This window comes from Thamnophis sirtalis, unplaced genomic scaffold (assembly GCF_051295495.1).
Source record: "Thamnophis sirtalis isolate CommonGarterSnake01/CBP01778 unplaced genomic scaffold, rThaSir2_p1.2 scaffold_15, whole genome shotgun sequence".
In the NCBI taxonomy this organism is placed as follows: Eukaryota; Metazoa; Chordata; class Lepidosauria; order Squamata; family Natricidae; genus Thamnophis; species Thamnophis sirtalis.
This window is the reverse complement of record NW_028261395.1, coordinates 20,069,628-20,090,380: the sequence shown is the minus strand read 5'-3', so window position 1 is coordinate 20,090,380 and position 20,753 is coordinate 20,069,628. Positions and strand designations below refer to the sequence as shown.

At 42.3% G+C, this 20,753-nt stretch overlaps 1 protein-coding gene across 2 annotated transcripts in view; it reads left to right on the top strand.

Annotated features, from left to right (window-relative positions):
* The window catches only part of PHYHIPL (phytanoyl-CoA 2-hydroxylase interacting protein like), a 70,288-nt gene that overhangs the window by 24,734 nt on the left and 24,801 nt on the right, over nucleotides 1-20,753 (top strand). Inside the window, exon 1 of one of the 2 annotated variants that reach the window (XM_014052018.2) lies at nucleotides 1,880-2,136. The exons of the other annotated variant lie outside the window; for it this stretch is intronic. Coding sequence (XP_013907493.2) covers nucleotides 2,031-2,136 — 106 coding nt within the window. The 5' untranslated portion in view covers nucleotides 1,880-2,030. Of the gene's footprint in view, nucleotides 1-1,879; nucleotides 2,137-20,753 lie in introns of those variants that run through there. 2 annotated transcript variants of the gene reach the window in all.

Below are 20,753 nucleotides of genomic sequence, written 5' to 3'. Positions count from 1 at the left end.
CAGACAGAGGGAGAGGTAGGTAGGTAGGTAGGTAGGTAGGTAGGTAGGTAGGCAGGCAGGCAGGCAGGCAGGCAGGCAGGCAGGCAGGCAGGCAGGCAGGCAGGTGATAGATGGATGAATGGATGATAGATAGCTATCTAGATACAGAGAGAGGGAGGGAGGGAGAGAGAGAGAGAGAGAGAGAGAGAGAGAGAGAGAGAGAGAGAGAGAGAGATGATAGCTGACTGGATGATAGACAGACAACCAGACAGATGGATGGATGACAATAACTGGATAGCTAGATAGCTAGACAGACAGGCAGATGCCTTCATAGAGAATACAAAGAAAGCTACTGTATGTTTCTAAAGGAACAGCTTGGCTTGGCTCATCTAAAAGATAACGTGAGAAGGTATAAAGTGTATTATAAATATTTTGGAAATGTTATTTAGCTCATGTTTTTTTAAATGACAAATTATATCTTCTGAAATGAAGGACTTTGTTCAAAAAAGTTATTAAATCATTAAAATTGAGGATATTGTTGGGCTGGATTCCTACTTCCTTGTTTCTTAAAGGATTTTAGCAAACAATACAAACTCAGATCCAATTCAGATTTAGCATGTTCTTCAGTGCGTATGGATGCTTGTGGGTGCTAACTCAAGATTCTAAAACAAAATGGGATGATATGTTATATGTATATTAGAACATATAATAAACAGTATATGTTCTAATGGATTGCCTTCAGACGTTGTGGGTGCATCCCTGGAAGATTTTAAGAAGACACTGGACATCTGCTTATCTGAAATGATTTAAGGTCTCCTGCTTGAGTAGAGGGTTGGACTAGAAGACCTCCAAGGTCCCTTCCAACTCTGTTATTCTGTATTCTAATAAAATTAACTGGGTGAATGAGTGTGTAGTGTAAAAGGTTAAAATTGGGTAGAGCCAGCCTACTACATAAAACTGTGGTGGGAAATCTCAAGGAGGGGCTGAAGGGGGCATGATTAACTAACTTCCGGGACTGGTGCCTCCAGCTTCCAAATGATAGTTATAATGAGGCCACCAGCGAAGTTGAACCTCTCAACTTCCCAGCTGGACAACTGTGGAATTCTGAGCTGCCACCAAGGAACTAACTCTCTCTTCGAAGGAGCTGAAGGGAAGACAAGAAGGATCTTCACCATGCAGTTGGTGTTTTGTTTTTCTTACTGTTTGCCCAGACCTTGGATTTCAGACCCAACTCCACTTTTTTTCTCGAATGGGGATTTGGGCGTGCCTGGGAGCCCCGGTGCAGAGACACTTGCTGGAGAAAGGCTGGAGATGAACTTGGGAGTCCAAAGACCCGGACGGAGTCTCTTGAAATGCGCCGCGTCTCCGCGGGCAAGCTCAGCACCGACCCAAACATGAAAGCGTATCCGGGCTGAAAGGGTCTGGAGGGACGCTTTGGGGGGTGGGCAGCAAAAATAAGGCCTGGAGGGAGCCTCTACCTACCGTTCAGCGGCCGGTAGGATCGCCGCAGCCCAAAATGGCAGCGCTCCCGCGGTCTTGGGTCAAGCCTTACGTAAGCAACTGGGAGCGAGAGGAGGGGGGCTTTAGGGGCTCAACATGGCCCTGCACGGCCGGTGGGGAGCTGGGCGAGCAGGCGCTGGTCTGTATCTAGAGCTGCGGCGTCGTGGCAGACGCTGTTAACGGCGAGCTCCTTCCTGCAGAGCGAGGTGAGCAGCATCGGTGCCCTCCTCCTCCTTTCTCCTCCTCCTCCTTTCCCGCGCCAGCGCAAGGGCTCGCCAGCCCGTCGCTCCTCCCGTCCTCTAATCCCCGCCCGCTGCCAGCCAGCCAGCCCCGGGGAGGGACGGCGGGAGGGAGCGCGCGCGCCTCTGCTGCACCGCGCAGTTCCCAGCCAGTCGGGGCAGAGGCAGGAGCGCAGGCAGGTTGTCGCAGAGGGCGCCCTCTCCCACCCTCCTGGCTCCAGCTGCCCGCCCGCAGCTCCGAGGGAGGGGGCGAGACTCGCGCTCGTGTCCAGCCCAGCCCAGCCCAGCCCAGGAAGGCGACGAGTCGGGAGGATGGAGGTGCCTCGCCTGGACCATCCCCGGAGCAGCCCGGCCAGCCCCTGCGAGGATGTCCTCAAGAACCTCAGCCTGGAGGCCATTCAGCTCTGCGACCGGGACGGTGAGTTGGCGCTTCTCTCGGGCCTTGCGGCGAGAGCCGATGCCAAGCCCCCCGCCCCGCTTCCCCGGCCTTCTGCGCCGCCGGCTATGGACCACCGCCGCCCCCTTCTCGGTGCAGCCCGTCCTTGCAATTCGCTGCTAACAAAAGGATTTTTTCGAGGGAGGGGCGGGCTCAGCTGGCGAGGGAGCGTCTGTCTGCCTGGAGAGGAAGAGACCGTCGCGGCCAGGTTGCCTCTGCCTCGCGGAGTCCCGCTTTGGTGCGGCGGCTTCCAGAGGCTGCAAGGAGGGGAGGCGGCTGCTCGCTGGCGCGGACCCTTTTGGACCCTGTACGGGAGTCCCGATTGCGCGGAAGCCGCGGGGGCTAAACTGGGCCCGGCCGGGGAGCTCCCGCCGATGCTCCCTTCGGGAAGAAGCCGAAGCCCCCACCGCGGACCAGCCCCTTTGCGGTGCCTTGAATGGTGGGGCGGACGTGTGCCTAGGAGGAGGGGATTCCCGGGGCGAGAAGGCGAAGGGAAAGGCGGCTCTTTTCCAGCCCCAAACCTGTTGAGGATCCGCCCGATGCGCTGCGCGGCCCCGGTGATGATCCGGCCCCTCCGAACTGGGTAGCGACCGACAGAGACGGGCGGAGACGCCGGGTGGGGAGAGGTCGCAGCTCGGCGCGGACAGCGAAAAACGCGAAGAGGGAGGCTGGGAGGTTTCAGCACCCTGGACAGGACTCGGCTCCACCAGGCTCTATTGAGGGAAGACCCACCAGATGTGGCGTTTCGGTCTGCTGCTTAGCCCTTTGTTCTGTACCCGCCCAATTCCAGATGTTGGCATCCTCTGGGAAGCTGAGCGGCTTTTGCAAGGAGGGTCTTCCCCATCCGAGGGATGGCAGCTCAGTCATCCCTTATTAATGAACCAGAAAGTTAACCATGCTTAACAAATGAAGTTTAGTTTTCACGTGTGCAAGGGTCAAACAAGCAATCCAAGAAGGCTGTCCAGTAATCAGATCTCTATCACTGATGCCTCTGTGCCCAAGGCTTGAGGTGATTATGGCACTTATTAGTTCTCTATATTTATGCTTTAGTGCACACAAAACACAACCCGTGTACAAAATTTAATATTTTAGAGGATTATCTTCCAGAGTGCGGTTTATTTTTTATTTATTTTTGGCTAATCTGCTTTCCTTCACCTTTCTTTTTCTAAATGTACTTATCAAATGGCTTTAGCTATCTTCTGAACATGGGGCAATTTAATGTGAAATGTTTGATCTCTAAATAGCCTATTTTGAAATGTATGCTTGAAATAGCTCCTGGGTTTTCAGGATTGCAGTCAGGCAACAAAGAAGGTTGGCCACAGCCAACAGTTTTAGAGGGAGTATCACGTACTTAAGCATTCAAAGGTTGGGCATTTATGCAGGTTCTGGGTTTAAACAGCCTTTTAAAATTTTGTACAACAGTCCACCATTACAGGGTGGATTTAATGGGATGATTACAAAGTATTTCAGATTGCCACTGCAATTATTTTAAAATCTTGGCTGGAGAAAGCTTTCTAGACCTGAGTGGGCAATGACATGGCAGTCACACTTCACCTCCATTACGGGAATATTGACCACGTAATATATTTTCCTAAATTTGATCTGATTGTTCTGTTTCCTTCAGATGCCAATTTAATGTCCGTGTGGGTGAGAGAGAGGTGTGTGTTTTTTTCATTGTTGTTGCAGTCAAGTCAATTCTGAGATGCCACATGTTGAAGGCACATGGTTCTACTTTCTTTGTCTCAATCAAAGTGGCGTGAAGTATATGAAGTTTACTGGAGTACGCTGCTAATTGGCAAGCATAGAGTCTAATTAATCAAGCACAATCACCTAATAATAGCCTTATTGATGTGTTCTCTCTTTTTGGATGAAAAGAAAAGGACAAAAAAGGACAGACAGACAGATATCAGAGGGAATATGGCATGATTTCTCTTGGATAGGCCTTAGATGTCCAGCTAATGCCTGGAAAGATTAAGCTGCCCTCCCTGTGATACTTCAAGAGGTTTTCCCACATCAAGCTCTTGGACATCACATGGAGATGGTGCACTTTCTTGAGGAACATCTTCTCAAGGCTTTTCAGTAAAAGTGGGGGGGGGAGAACATGCATTTACATGTTTTGCTTGGATCATTTACTACCAGAGGTGGACAGTCCTTGAAACATATTTTAGTGTTCAACAAGTGTCATTTAGGAGTCACAAATGACTCTATGGGGGAAGCGCAGAAGTGTAACAAACACTCTTTGGCAGGAAGACATAACTTCATTTGCTCACAATCTTTAATACAACATAAATAGCACTTGTTTTTAGATAAGGGGTGCCATTTGTCAAGCATGCTCAGTAGACAGGGGTGTCAAACTCATGGCCCAAGGGGCAGATGTGTCATGTGCTGGCCCCACCCCGCCTGGTTTATCAAAGGGGGGAAAACTCCCAATACACCATGTGATGATGCCATGATGGCACGAGTTTGACACCTCTGCTCTAGTACAAAGAGGCTCTGCCCTGTGTGAAAACTTGATTGAAATGGAAAGTTGTTTCACATTAGCCTTTTGAATGAGGATGTGATTTGATTGGTAAAATCTATATTCCTTAAAAAAAAATCCCCTGGGTGTTCAGCTCCTCTCAAACTGACAAATACTTTAATTTCACATTTTTTCAGCCAGTAAATCTATGCAAGCCTCAATGAATACCAATGCAGTCTTTATTTGGTTTTATTTTCAAGTGTCTTTCATGCAAGAAAATGTGCAGGTTTTCGAATTAACTTTTGCTTTAATTTGCACAAGATAAATCTAACCAGGCAGTGTAATCTTACTTATTGATATGGATACACAGGAAAATGTGAGTATTATCTAGAAACAGGATTGTTTTCATCTAGAAATAGAATGAACAATCAATATTTCATTTATAGATATTCTACAGTTTTGTGGTATGAATCATTCTAGAACTTTTTTTTCCACCTTAAGTGGAAAGTTGCTGGTCTTGGTGATCTAGAGATGCTGGAATCACTTCTGGAGAAATTATGTCCCATTCCTTGCTCCTCTAGGGAGTTGCCAGTTACAACTTCCATTAGAAACAGAGTAATATTTTCAATCCCAGGGCACAACAATCTTGCTTATGGAAAGTAATTTCAAATGGACTTTTTTTTTGCTCATAAAAACTTCATTGTGCTGTTTTTTTTAGGCAAGACTTTTAGGAAAGTGAAAGAGAAGTTGAAGCGCAACTATTCAGTCTGTCTTATATCTTCCTCCTTAATGCTCTTCTTATTACAATCAGTGAAAGTCACTGTCCTGCTTATTTTGCTGAATCCAGTCTAAAATGCTTTTATTCCATTCAACTACCCATTCTTCTAATTCAAAGACATCCGTGGCCTGCACTTTAGGTTTCTTCTGTTGTTTATTCGCATCAGTCTTTCTAGCTGCATGGAAATTGGAAATGTCTAGACAGTTTTGAATTATTCCCATTTATTTGGTTCTTTTGCAGTCTGAACATTTCTTCTCTCTCTTTTTTTTTTGAGATACACCCACATCTCTGAGTGCTCATTCCTGAGTGCAAGTATGTGGATCTTCTTTATAAGTTCATTTCACAGTCAGAGGGGCAATGTATCATTTTTATGTTGGGAAATGTGAATTGCAAAGTAATTTCCCGTATTGAAAATGAAATGCAAACATTTAGTGAAGTAGCATCAGCCACTTATATTTAAATGATCATTGAGAGGATACCCAACTTAACCTTATCCTGAAGGTGCAGAAATATTCAGTTATAGCATCCTGGTTTTGCTTCTGATCATAAATACCCCTTTGGGTCTTCTTTTCTTTAGATTCATAATAAATTCATCTCTAGGCACCTCCAGGCATGATTATCATATTATTTGTGCAGCATAGCTTTGCGAATGTACAGTATCTATATAAAACAGAGTTGAATTAAATCTCCTAAAATGTATCAGTTGGATTTTATATGATGATGTGTGCATGAAAATACCTTTCTTGTGGAGTAACCATGGAAGTGGGGCTCTTCATTACCCATTCATTTCAGTGACATATGTTTTTAATTGCTTTTTAATTTATACATCACTTTCCCATCAACTAATAAAATTCAGAGGATTACTTCAATATTGATTTCATCTTCCAAACCTTCTTTTTGTGATGGCAATAGGTTCCCCATGGCCTCTGACAAGCAGCTTTCTATAGCTTTCCTTTTCATTTGGTGGCCAGTTTTGCCTAAGTTTTTTCCCCTTAATTGCTTAGCAACCATTCATCTCTCCTTCAAAAAAAAAACCTCTTTGTATAAAATACAAATACTATCCTACTATGTCCATATTTTTGGTCTATAACCTTTTAATTGGATGAACCAGAGGCTTCAATAAAACATTTTCAAAACTTGATATATTTTCTCACTGTGGGAAGTTGTGTATATGTCTGCATAAGTCTCCCATTTGGCATTGGATGCTATTCCTAATTGAACAAGCAAGTTCAGAGAGCACCAAAGACCTCAGCTGCCTCCTCTTCCTCCTCCCTGCAAACCCCGCATCCTTCAAGCACTGATGATGTTAACTAGTTGGGTCATGAAACATCTGCAAGAAAACAAGCAAGTTCAGAGAGCATCAGGGACCTCATGTCAACCCTGAGCTACAAATAGTCTCCTTTATTAAACTCATATCTGTTACACCTTGTCTGAAGACCTATCTTGGTGCCCATGTAGGCAGTGCTCATATGAAATCCTGGAGATGTCAGGGGCTGTTTAAGCCCCAGAATCTACCACCTTGCTCATTGCAGAAGATTTATTTGAAGGTCCCAGAAAACATGGCTGTCTTCCATTTATCTTTTTCGTGTCTGTTTTCTCTTTTGACTTCCTAGATTTCTTGGCTTTGAAAAGAGCAACCTATGACTGGGTCTTTAGACATCAAGGCCTGGGTGCTGATAGCCTGGGTGCAAGAGCCCTTTGGGGGGGGGGCGAATTGCTTTGTGCTGGTGGGAACTCTTCAATTCTTTGGCCAAGTTTCTTCCTTTTCTTGCAACAACTCCACTTTCTCCAAATGGGCAAAGAGGCTCAGAGGCAGCCCAGCACATCATTAGGTGTGTGGTGTGCAAAAGAGAGCTTGGCCTCTATGATGCACATGGGTACCACTGTTTCTGAGTTGCAACATCTGTTTCAGCAGGGCAGAGTGCAAACAGCAGTGATGGGTGGGAATACACAGTTGTGTGGATCATGTAAGCTAAGCTAGCCTGCTATCTTCAGGTTAGTGCAGGATCTTGCCTCCAAGTCGGTGCCCTTCCAGATCATCGGCTTCCCTCTGAAATACAGCAGGTCCAAGTTTTCATCTTAGCTCAGGCAGGAAGATCTCTTGGGTAAACATTTCAAACTTCTGGCAGAGAAGATCACTAGGAAACTTGGCTCAAAGCAACTGTGTTCCCAAGAAAGTTCCAGTGCAAACCAGCTACCTTTGTTCTTCATTTTCCCCACACATCTCTGTAAACTGCCTTTTGAGCCTTGAATGCCTGTCCATCCCTCTGTCTCATATCCTCAACTCTCCTTTTTAACATTTTGGGTTTGTTGTGTTCCTACCCCATTAATTCTCCTTTGCTTTTTGTATCCAATGCATTTCTTCCTCTTCTTGGCATGCTCATTTAAATTCCACTATGTCCTCTGATTTCATTAACGCCATGGGAAAGTATCTTAGTAGCATGGTTGCAGGAGAGTATACTATTCCCATTCATCTGTGTCCACCAGCTTCTGACAGTGAAATGCAGATTCATGTAACATTTCATATATTTTTGGACCCAGCATGTAGCTGTTCCGGGCTCCTCTGGGCTGATCTACATAGAGTTGGGCCTAGTTAATATTGGGATGGGATTGTGTGGATTTCCATGACGCTTAACTAGTTTAGGAAATCAAATCTGCGGTATTAAATATCTTCCGTGTCATTGCCAAGAAAACAGCATGGTTACAGTCATCAAGACTCACACTTAAGTTGAGAACGTCTTTACCATTAGCACCTGGAAGAAAAACAATGAACTGCTAGAGATAAAAGAAAAGCTGATTATGTCATAGTGTTATTTTCTCTGCCAAGGAGATCGGTCACTCAGCAAATCCAGTGCCAGTTGAGCACATCGTTTTCTTCCATGCATTTTTTTAATTGGAAAACTAGCTTGGATTTTGTATAGTTTTGACATTTGTCAGCCCATTCGAAAAATATGTAATTAAGGAGGGAGGGCTTATATTCATATGCAACAAAAATTCAAGTACAATTAAACAAGAACAGTAACAATTAATAGACAATTATCAACATGCCTCAAAATGCAAAGTTCCTATCATCCTGGATCCCATTATCCCATTGGGTTCATCTATAGTTAGATGGGAGGATAGCATCTCTTAAAGCCAGTCATGTTTATGAGATGCAAAATTCATCATCTTTCTATTTGATTTTGAGCTACTAATCCATTCTCACTTCACTCTACCTAAGAGTTAGAATAAAACATCTTAATATTCTCATGTATACAAAAGTGAAATTCTAGTAGCAATGCTGATCTACAAAGATGATAGACAAGATTAATGTAGGTTTACCTTGAGCAGCAGGATAGGGGAGATAGTCATAGTGGAATTGAACAGGCTCTTGGGTGGTTTTCATGTTGAGAATCAGAGAGATTTTCAGACAAGAAGTCTTTGCTTTATCAAGTTGGTTACAGATGTTGATCAGCTATGAACAATGAGAAATTATCCAAGGGAAGGGAAGGGAAAGGAAAGGAAAGGAAAGGAAAGGAAAGGAAAGGAAAGGAAGGGTGGAAGTTTATTCCATGAGCTTTGAAGCAATGTACTCTGTCACATCTCTTGACTGACCTTGAAATAATAACTTTTCACTTGTTAACTGGCACGTTGGTAGCTGAATCAATTTCATTGTGGTGTTTGTAGCTGAATCATTAATCAATGTTAGTTTTATTGTTATCACAAAGTGTTCCTGTCTCTCTTCACGCTTGGATGCAAGTACTATTTTGCATAGATGGTTTTGGAAATAATAATTGCATTTCAAAAAAAAATGTGCTGAAGGCTTCAGTGAACCTTGGCAAAGTTACTCCAAGCTTGGGGAAAATGTATTTGCTGGAACACTCTAAAATGACCTACTTTAGCTACTTTGTGTATCAAATATCTAAAGAAATGACAAAGTGCATTACCAAAACTCCACGGCCCTTCCTGACTGCTTGTCCGTAGATTGATCTCTGGGCTGCAGCTTTTTACGGTCTTTCATGAGAGAGAAATCTGGGTTTTAAAAGCTGTTAAGTTCTACTATCTTTTGGTAGGTTTTTTTTTCTCTAACACAGCCATTTACTTGTGCCAAATCTATATTAAGAAAATAATTAACTGAAGGACTGTGCTAAATGCGGTGTTCCATCTACAGGGTTCATTACTATGCGCATCAGTGGTGGGTTCTGGATCCCGTTCCAACCGGTATGGTTGGAATGGGCCCAGCGTCGTCCACATGGAAGCACGCAGTGTGTGCATGCTTCTTACTGCCTCCGTGAGCCTCTACGACACTCCAGCTGCTCAGCAGAAGACTTAAAAGACCGGTAAGGAGTTCGGGCGGGCGGGTGGGCCCTCCGGAGCACTGTACCGGAACGGTATCCAATGCTCCGGGCAGGCTCCAGTACGTCTGTCCCGGTGCATACTGCCTGAAACCCACTACTGATGCGCATCATATTGTGATATATTTTCAACTAATCTTGATCTGTGTGCAAATTAAAGTATTATTTTCTCTTGCAACATCTGGGCAACAGGAAGCTCCCCAGATGTTTTTGGACTGCAGCAGCTCCCATCATTTCTCACTATTAACCGTGCTGAGAAGGACTGCAGGCAGTTCTGCAGCATCTAGTGAACACCACATTGTTTTGTCTGGTTGCAAAAACAGACATTAAGTAATAGTATTTTTTCTTACTGAGAATAGAATAGAATAGAATATGAATAGAATAGAATTCAGAATGAATGGAATGGAATGGAATAGAATAGAATAGAATAAAATATAATAGAATTCTTTATTGGCACGATGTGATTGGACATACAAGGAATTTGTCTTTGGTGCATATGCTCTCAGTGTACAAAGAAGACAAGATAAATTCATCAAGAATTCTAAGGTACAGTACTTAATGATAGTCATAGGGTACAAATAAACAATCAGAAAACAATCAATTTCAATATAAACCATAAGGATGCAAGCAACAAAGTTACAGTCATGCAGTCATAAATGGGAGGAGATGGGTGATAGAATTGACAGCTGAGATAAAGGAATGGACATGGCAAAATGTTCAGATGTTTTTGCCATGTCTGTTCACCTGACTTTTAAATTCACAGGGAGCTGAATTCTTTATCAAATACAACCACTTATTTTGCTTTCTCTATTATTGTGGCCTTCCTCTGCCTTAAACTCACCCTAAACTTCTGAATATTTGTCGCTGAAGGGTGTCCTATTTCAGTTCAACCCATTGATTCAGCTCAGATTTAAATTTGAATCAGATCGATTCAGTGGTTTAATTCAAACTCCCTAATTAGGTCACTTTGACTAAGCTGGCCAGAACAAGTTTAAAAAAAGGTTTTGAGTATGTGGAAAAGTTAGTTCATAGAGATTTGCCTGGAAAAAAATTGAATCAAATCTCTGAATCAATGTCTTATATCCCCATAATTATTAGGCATCTGATCCAGTCTTGCTTTATATATTTCTTTAACACCAACAATAAAAAGATGCAGAATTTTTGAACGCCTGAGATATCATCCTTTTAAACAGTGAAACATCCTTTTGCATGATGACACATCTGTGCTTTATTTCATAGCAGATGAAAGTCTAAAGACCAGCATAGTTCAACCTCTGGTGAAAAATAAAATCACAGTCATGACATCACAATGGCATTTGTTTCATCCTCATATCCTTTTTAGTTAGTTTTATGAAATTCATGCACGGCCTCTGTCCAAATGAACTCTAAGCAGTTTCTGAAGTCAGAGGTGTCCTTGGAGACTACAAATACAGACTCCTTGTCATCTGTTTGCCAAGATTTTCAGAGATAGTTTGCCCTTGCCTTCATCTTAGGGTTGGAGAGGAAGACTCGCCCAAAGGAAGGATCAGAATTTGGGGTTTTTTTCCTCTTGAGTCCAGCATCCTAATCACTAGACTAAGCAAGTGCTCTTCTAGGCAATTTACAACATATGCCATACAACAGAACACTAATAACACAATGATATTAAATCTAAACAACATATAATGCCTACTTGGGGACCCAAGCAAACATTCCCCTTTGATTTGATCAGAAAAAGGCCGTCTCTTGGATAGTCAGTCTCTGAGTCATTAACGATTTTAAAGGTAGCAACAGCATTTCAAACCTCACTCAGAAATAACCTGGCAACCAAAGCTGCTGCCACAGTAACAGGGCAGCATAGAAGCTTCAATGCTGCCCAGTAAGGATGCAGGATGCTGACTGGTCTCCAGGTGGACCTCAAGGAGAATCCTATCTACCACAGATTACAGAAATCTTAATCAGAGATGACAGTGATGAAAATGTGCCTTTTCTGTTTGCATCCTGCTCTAAAGAGAGCGGACTCTGATGCACTAATGAAGCTGAGCAGAGGACCTCCTGGCCAGACTGTCCCTCCCCCTTGCTCTCCCAGCAAGAGAAGTCCTAGATGTTGAACCTGTTGGGTCTGGAGAATACGACTCCATAGAAACTCAAAGGAAGCCATCCCATCTTGCTTGAGTTCAGTCCAAGCCTATTTCTCCCCATCCTAAGGAATATCCTCAAATTAAATTGCAAGACCAAAAATAACATTTGGCGCTGGAATCCTATCATTGACCTTCCAAACTCAGGCATGGTGACCTTGTAATGGCTTCTCATAAAAGATTCATGATGAAATTAAATCCTTTCTTTCTGAAATGGATTTCTTAGACAATATTACACTGCCCAAAATTAAATCTTACATCAGTTCAGCTCCTGCAAAGCATTTGAGGAAGTAGCTGTTGTCCTATAATATTTTTATATACTGTATATAATTGGAAAAGGTGCTACCAGACTCCTGATCTTTGCTTACCATAGCCTAAAATGACTCTACTCCTAAAATACATTTGAAGTCCTATATGATTACAAAGTCAGTTAAACTTCAAGAATCTTGGGCCATTTTAACATTTTTAATTTTCAAGTCTTGGCTTATATAGTGGCTCGCAAAAGCTTTTCAGTCTTGTCTTAAAGAAAAACATTGAGAATCAATGCTCTTTTTTAAAGTTGTCATGTAATCTCCAAAGAGTCCCATTGTGGTTTAGAATTTCTCCTTCATACTTTCCTATTTCATAATATTTTTAATTATCTTTAGATCTCCTTTTCTGTCACAATATACCCAGAAGAGATAGTTTGGGCATCTCCAAGGCATCACTAAATGCTTATGTGTCAGAATGAGCCATTAGGGGCTGGAGAAAGCATCTTACAAGGTAGCCATTAGATTGGTAGCAAAAGGAAATTTGAGAATGGAGAAATTTCCAAGTTTGTTCAGGGAATGTCAGGTATAGAGTGAAAATTATGCCTTTCATTTCACAATAATCTATCTAAATGTACAGCTGTTGGAAAGCTGGGAATGAAATCACACTGTGTCAAAGTGTAACTCTGAACAGGTGCTCTCTCAAATCATGTTGCTTGTTCTAGGAACCATTCATACCTTCAAATATTCAAAAGATATATGAGCTGGAAGACTCATCTTGAAGAAATTATATATATATAACATATATATATATATATATATATATATATATATATATATATATATATATATATATATATATATATATATATATATATATATATATATGTTATATATATATGTTTTCTGAGGTTTTCGCGGGTGTTAGTATGTAGGTCTTTGGTTATTCGGGTTTTCTCCCGCGTAAAATTGGAAGTATCCTGGTGACGTTTCGACGAAGTCTCATTTGTCATCTTCAGGCTTCGTGCTTCCAGGAGCAATGTGAGATCTCGGCTGTTTCTTCCTTTTAACTGCCAGTGTGGGTTTGAGCTAATTGGGTGGGAGCTTGGCTGTGTTCTGATTGGGTGGAGGTGTGTTCTGATTGGTTGGGGGTTTGTGTTTCATGTAAGGATAGGAGGGGTTTAAAGTGGCTAATGGTGCAGTTACGGTCTGGCTTCTGGTCCTTGGTTGTGCCTCATCATCAATGTGGGTTTTTGTCTGCTTTCTTTGTGGATGTTTGGTGGTGATTATATATATATAATTCATATATATTCTTCAAGATGAGTCTTCCAGCTCAAAGAGACAAAATGTCATCCCTGCCCTGATCTTGGAGATCAGTGTATTATTCCACTAATTTAGGTTTTCTTGACTTTCATTCCCCAAGAAATGATTATTTGAAGCTCTGCCTAGAAATGGTTTGTTCTGTTGCAAAATCTAGTTGTAAGCATTGGTCATTTGGACCTAGCTGCAACCAAATGCTGGAAGGGGAAATATTAGTTGTAAGCAGATTGACCTGCATCATTGCGATAATTGCAGCAGATACACATTTCCTTGGTCAGCATTTAGATGCAAGTTTCTCTACTAATAAAGGAGAATATTGGTAGCTGCGGGTTAAAATGTAAGATCCTGAGCTTAGTGGTTTTCTTGCAGGCACTTCATGACCCAACTAGGTCACATCATCAGTGCTAAGCTCAGCTTTCTGCATTATTGCAAGCTCAAGATGAGCAAGGGTGAATAGAATAGAATTGTGCCAAGAATCCTCCTTGCTACATTTTGAAAAGGATCTAGATAGGAGGGAGAGATTTTGGGGTATAAAGTCACCTCGTGTTCCCTCTCTAAAGGTAAGCTTTCCTTTACTTGCCATTTCCCAAGTTTCATTTTTTTAAAACACCGGAAGTCTTTTTTTTTTTTTCATTTAAATCTCAGCAAAATTTCATCCCATTTTTTAAATGTAATCTTTGGAAAGTGTGTATTAGGCCTACTTGCCAAATTGAAGCTATCAGGGACAGTTTCAGAGGTGGGATTCAGCTGGTTCGGACCAGTTCACCTGAACCGGTAGCAGAAATTGCAGATGGGCCTACCCATCCACCCTGGCTCTATGCTGTCCTATTTCAGCATGTTTTTGAGGCAGGGCACATGCGCAGGAGCAGTGGATGGGCAGCGAACTGGTGGTAACAAAATGTGAAACCCAATGCTGGACAGTTTCCAGCAGCCAACCAGTTTCCAGAAAGGAATCAAACAATCAAAATCATCATTTTTTTATTCTTTCTATAACATCTTAAGAGGAGTATTTTAAAACCAGCCAACGTTTTATGTGCAAATATATAAATCCAGCTATCCTGTTTTCTATTTTTCTGGACCCTATGCTCTTAAAACCATGTTTATAATATCAAGGACCATGACCTTTGCTGGTTCATGAATCACACTCAGCTATAATGTCAGTTCAGTTTCAGCTTAATGTATTAACATGATGGTTGAACCATGGTATATGGCTTCGTGTATAATGGAAACCCAGGCAACCATAGTTTTATTAAACCAAAGTTCATTAAGCTATGATGTGTGAATCCAAAAGTTCACATTGGGGCCTAGCTCTACTGTTGTGTATATGTGAAATTGTCCTCAAACTTCTCCTTGGCCTAAACAGAGTTACCCATTAAATCACAAAGCAGAATGCCATGTGGATTTGCAATGTTTGCATCACATTGGGCTCATTTTTAAATATAAGAGACAGTCTAGTATAGTAGTTAGGGTGTTTCTTTTCGACCCATAAGGGGGGCAAAAGCCTGGAATGAATACACCTCCCTTTTTACTACTACTACTACTACCACCACCACCACCACCACCACCACCACCATGTTTCCCTGAATGACCCTGAAATAAGCACTTGGCCTTATTTTTGGGGAGGTCTTTTTATTTTGGAGGTGGCAAGCGTGGACATCTGATGGCTGCTGCTATGTTACAATATTTTCAGGGAGGGCTTATTTTCAGGGGGGGTATTTTAGCGCATGTGCTCAAAAGTCCAATTGGGCTTATTATCCAGGGAGGTCTTATTTTTGGGGAAACGGGGTACTACTACTACTACTACTACTACTACTACTACTACTACTACTACTACGGTACTATTCATTCCTCTTCCCTTTCTTTTCCATCTCCTCCTCCTCCTCCTGTTTGGTTTTCTGATGTTTGAATATTAAACAGAATTCCTACCGAGGAATTCTAAAATTTTCTGCCCTAAATAAGTATGAAGATGCCCCCGACAGATTGCTTAATGATGCATGCTTCCACTACGCACTCAGGGCAGGACACTTGGCTTATAAATAGAGCGATGTTTTGATTGAGCAAAGAGTTGAATGACAATATTGGCAACGGACACCTTATTTGAGCTTGATGGCATGGCCAAGATTTGTCCTCAAGATGCTTTTGATTTGTGTCCAGCATTGCAAGCTTTCCTGCCCAAAATTCCCAAGGTTGGCAACCCTGAGGCCTGTTCTATCTTCCACTGCACTAAACTATGAGGAAAAAACACCACCATCACATGCAACCAAATGCACCCCTCATGTTCATCCTGCTACCTGGAACTCAGTCTGAGTGCCCAAGTGAATCCTGGTTACTTTATTTTAGTTTTAACATTTTGGGGAAGGTTCTGGGAAAGCCTCTTAGATGTCTCCCAGATGGGAGAACTTGTTTCCTCATCCATTTTTGCCTGCAGCATTTCTCATTCTCCAAGCACTCCCACAAAAAAGAGCTTCTCCCTCCCCTAAGAACTATGAATTGCATGGCTGAGGAAACTAATGGGAGGTAAGATACGATCCAGGCTGGCGTTTAAAACTCTGCAGGTCCATTAGGCACTCACCCCTTTTCCAGCAGAAGTCCCTCTGAAGGATGACCTTGTCCGTCCATATTAGGCCGCTCTTGTCCAAGAAGAATTATCTAACTTGGAGGGTCATTTGAGGTGATGGTTTGTATTCCAGGTCATTTTGACTGTTAAAATTTCCACCCTGCGGTCTAGGCAGAATTTTGAAATACTAATGAGAGTTCAAAAGCCAGAGGCTGGCCCTTCAAGTTGTTTTGGTGTGGGCTGCCTTTTTTTTTTTTTGTCGGCTTGGACTGATTTAATCATTTTATCCTTTTTTATGGATTGGATAAACTGTCTAGAGCAGTGTTTCTCACCCTTGGCCACTTGAAGATGTCTGGACTTCAACTCCCAGAATTCCCCAGCCAGCATTCGCTGGCTGGGGAATTCTGGGAGTTGAAGTCCAGACATCTTCAAGTAGCTAAGGTTGAGAAACACTGGTCTAGAGTCTTCTGGAATAGATGCCCGTGTTAAACTGAATAAATTATATTATATTATTAGTATTAGTATCTGATATCAGAGGTGGGTTGTTCCCAGTTCGGCCTGGTTCAGCCGAACCGGTAGTGGAATTTAAGCCTGGAACACAGAACTGGCAGCAACCCAGGCCTGCTATTCCTCCAAACCGGTTCCCCAGTTGCCGCTGCCCTTGCCAGCATGTTCTTTAGTAGTGCGTGCGCAGTTCACTGTAAATTGTTTTGTGCATGCACGAAGAACAATTTACAGTAAACTGCACGCAAAGCCAGCGTGAAGCAAAACTGTAGTAAAATAGGAGCAATTCACCTCTGTATGATGTGTGTGTGTATCCATACATATATAGATATATATACACACACATACATATACATACATACATACATACATACCATACCATACCATACCATACCATACCATACCATACCATACCATACCATACCATACCATATCTATCTGAACAACGTTCTGGGCACAATTAGTTTTGAGTAAAGATACAATAGTAATGATAATGAATGTCATAATATACATATCAATATTAATCGCATAGTAATAGTACAATTAGCTTTAAAAAATTCATTATATAAATAATTGTCCTTTGAATCTTTTTAGTTTCTAACCTCTGTTTCTGTTAGTTAGTCATTGGTGAAACAAGTCCCATGTTAAGAAATATTCTCTTTCTTCCTTTCCTTTTCTTTTAAGTATTAATCTAGCCATCTTAGTACATTCTAATATTTTTATAGCACTTGCTCTTTTTTTATAACACACCTCTGCAGGGATCTCTTCATTTTTTCATTGTTGAGTATACACAATTCTTGCTGCCATTAACCCATGTAAAATTAAATGTGTATTCCCTTTATTAAACTGTTCTGGTAAGATACCCAGCAAAAATATTTGTGATTTCAAATTTATATGTTGCTTTATCATTTTTTCTAACCATGTAATTTATTCCAGTATTTTTTTGCCTTTGGGTATGTCCACCACATATGATAATATGAACCTGATATTTGATTACACTTGCAACATTTAGCTGCAAATTTTCAAACATCTTTAATAATCTCGGTGATGGTATTTTACCCAGTTTTATGGATTGGATAAACTGTCCAGCGTCTTCTGGAATAGATGCTCATATTAAACTGAATGAATTAAACTATATTATTGAGAGCTAAAGGAAAAAGCAGAAATATCATCCGATGTTGCTTCTTGCTGATCCAATCCACTCAAGACAGCGGGTTGGGACTAGAGATATATAGATTGGTGTTCTTGCAATCCATTTTATTGCGTTCTGCATGTGTTCCTACTGCCATGAATCCATTAGAAGCAATAAACTCCAATCTACTCCCAGCAAGATCTATGGCGAAAGTCCTTTACACCCCTAATAAGAATGTAATGTTTGAATGTTCTCTTGCAGTCTTCTTCTCCTTTTAAATCTTTTTACATATTCAAAAGTAACCTGGTGGGTGAGTTGGCTAACCTAGATTTTTTATCTTAATGAACTGGGTGTAAAGCTACAGTAACAATAGCAGAGTTGGAAGGGACCTTGGAGGCCTTCTAGTCCAACCCCATGTTCAGCAGGAAACACTAGACCATTTCAGACAGATGGCTGACCAATCTCATCTTAAAAACCTCCAGTGATGGGGCTTGAGAATGATTTGATCTCAGAAAATAGGACTAGAAAATTGGCAGGGAGGTAGGTAGTGTGAAACACAAGTCCCCAAATGTGCTTTTCCTTTTCCAAAGTCCACATTCTGGACAGAGAGGACTGCTGGTTCGAAAGAAGGATTAAAGAGGCCAACTCCATTAAGACTGAACAGCCGTCTCTCAGCAGAGGCGGGTGAATATAACACCATCTATCTCCTGTTTACAACACGGTCCTTTCAGCAGTGCCAAGAAGTTTCCACACCCTTTTGCATTCTGATTCAGGTGATCCCGCCAGTTTCAAACTGGATTCAGCCAGTTTGGGCCAGTTCGGTTGAACTGGTTGTTAAATTGCTGGCTGGCCCTGCCCCTTCCTGCCCTGCTCCTTTCAGTATTCCCCACGCCAGGGGTGGGTTCCTGCCTGTTCTAACCTCCTCTATAGAAGAGGTTCCACAAATCTACAGTGCCGTTTAGAACCAGTTCCAGCTCCCTCCCCCCACCGTCCAGACATCAACAAGATAAAGAGCGAGAGGAGGAATTCTGGGAGTTGAAGTCCACAAGTCTTAAAGCTGTCAAGTTTGAACACCCCTGGATTTTTTTTTCTGAAGGGTTAGGGGTGCAAGGGTCTTGTAACTTGACAGCTTTAAGACTTGCGTGCTCCAAATGCCAGAGTTTCTGAGCCAACATTTTGGTTGCTAAGCAAGAGCATTGTTAAGTGAGTTTCACCACATTTTACAAGTTGGCTATGCCCACCCAGTCACATGGCCAGCAAGTCACTCCCACCAGGTCATATGGCCAGCAAGTCACTCCCACAAAGCAGGGCTCTAAAAAACTTTGAAACCCACCACTGCCCCACACACCCCCATTTCGGCTCCTAGGTGAGTGTGGTGTCCTCCCTTGTGGCCCATTTTTGCTCCCAGCAGGCTGCAGGAAGGTCTACTAGGCCCAAAACAGGGCATAGGGGGGAGGGGATGCAGCTCATTTTTGCTCGCAGGGGGGTGCCAGAGGCCAAGTGCTGCCTGCCACACCCCTTGGCCACACTCAACATGGCCGAGGCCACCCAGCCAGTCATTAGGGTAGAGAACCAGTTGTTAAATTATTTTAATCTCACCACTGGGTGATCCTGACAGTACAGAAAGAAACCCAAGTGACCTCAATGACTCTCAGAAAGAGTGTGCGAATGACCAGAGGACTGCAAGGAATATTCTTCCACCGTCCACCATTCAGTCAGAACTGAAGAAGCCTCTTGGATGTGAAGTGAAACGTCTTTGAAGAAAAGCAAAGGAAGTCCAATTGCCTTTTGTAAAAAGCACCTTTGGGATAATCCTGACCTGGATGACTGAGAATCTCCATGGACATTTAGTGAAACAGAACTTGAATTGGCGTATCTCACTGTACTTTAATAGTCATGAATAAAATCAGCATTTGAGAAAATAATAGATATTTCAGCCATTAACACCCTTACAGTATAATGCACCGCATTTTCTGCAGCTACACAGTGTCCCAATCATATACACACTAACCTGATTTATTTTGCTTTCCTCAATGACTTGCTTCCCCTCCTTCTCTGCTAGGGATATTAGATGGCAGAGTTTGAGGAAGTGGAAACTTACTTGGAGTAACAACTGCAGGGCCTGGGGAAATAATTCTCATCCCTGGGGTGCATTTGTCATCCTCCCGCCCTTTTCAACAAAAGCCCACAGCGCTAATGAGCAGTCACAGGCTCATAAGTAAAACCCAAGAATGTGAAATCATCAATGGGCCAAATATTATTACATCAAGGTTACATATTTTAATGCACTAACATTTTGACACAGGGGAAGTAAAAGGGCATCATAATACATCAACAGCTTTAAATATTGTTAGTAAATTATTTTTATTACATTTTAGAATGATATTTTACCTGCAGTGGGTGACTATGGTCCTCTCCCTGTCATTTTTGCAACAGCCCCAATGAAGTAGGCTAGTTTTCTCTTCAGGGATGACAACCAGCTAAACATGAGCCAGCTGTGTGCAGCAGCAGCCAAAAAAGCCAATGGAATCCTAAGCTTCATTAACAGAGGGATAGAATCAAGATCAAGAGAGGTAATAATATCACTCAAAAAAGCTCAAGTAAGACCATACCTAGGATACTGTATCCAATTTTAATCACCACACTATAAAAAAGATGTGCAGAGAAAAATGCAGGAAAAGTGCAAAGAAGAGCAACCAGGATGATTAGGGGACTGATGACTAAAACATATGATGAACGGTTGCAGGAACTGGGCATGGCTAGTCTAGTGAACAGAAGGACCAGGGGAGACAGGATGGCAGTCTTCCAATATTTGAGGGGCTGCCACAGAGAGGAGGGGGTCAACCTATTTTCCAAAGCACCTGAAGGCCAGAGAAGGAATAACACATGGAAACTGAACAAGGAGAGATTCAACCTAGAAATAAGAATAAATTTTCGGACAGTGAGAACAATCAACAAATGGAACAGAAGTTGCCTTTGGAAGTTGTGGAGGCTTCATCACTTTCAAGAAGAGATTGGACTGCTATTTGTCAGAAATGGTGTAGGGTCTCCTGCTTGAGCAGGAGGTTGGACTAGATGACCTACTAGGTCCCTTCCAACTCTGTTAATCTGTTACATTTTTATTTGAAGATCCTGAGGTTATAGACAGTAG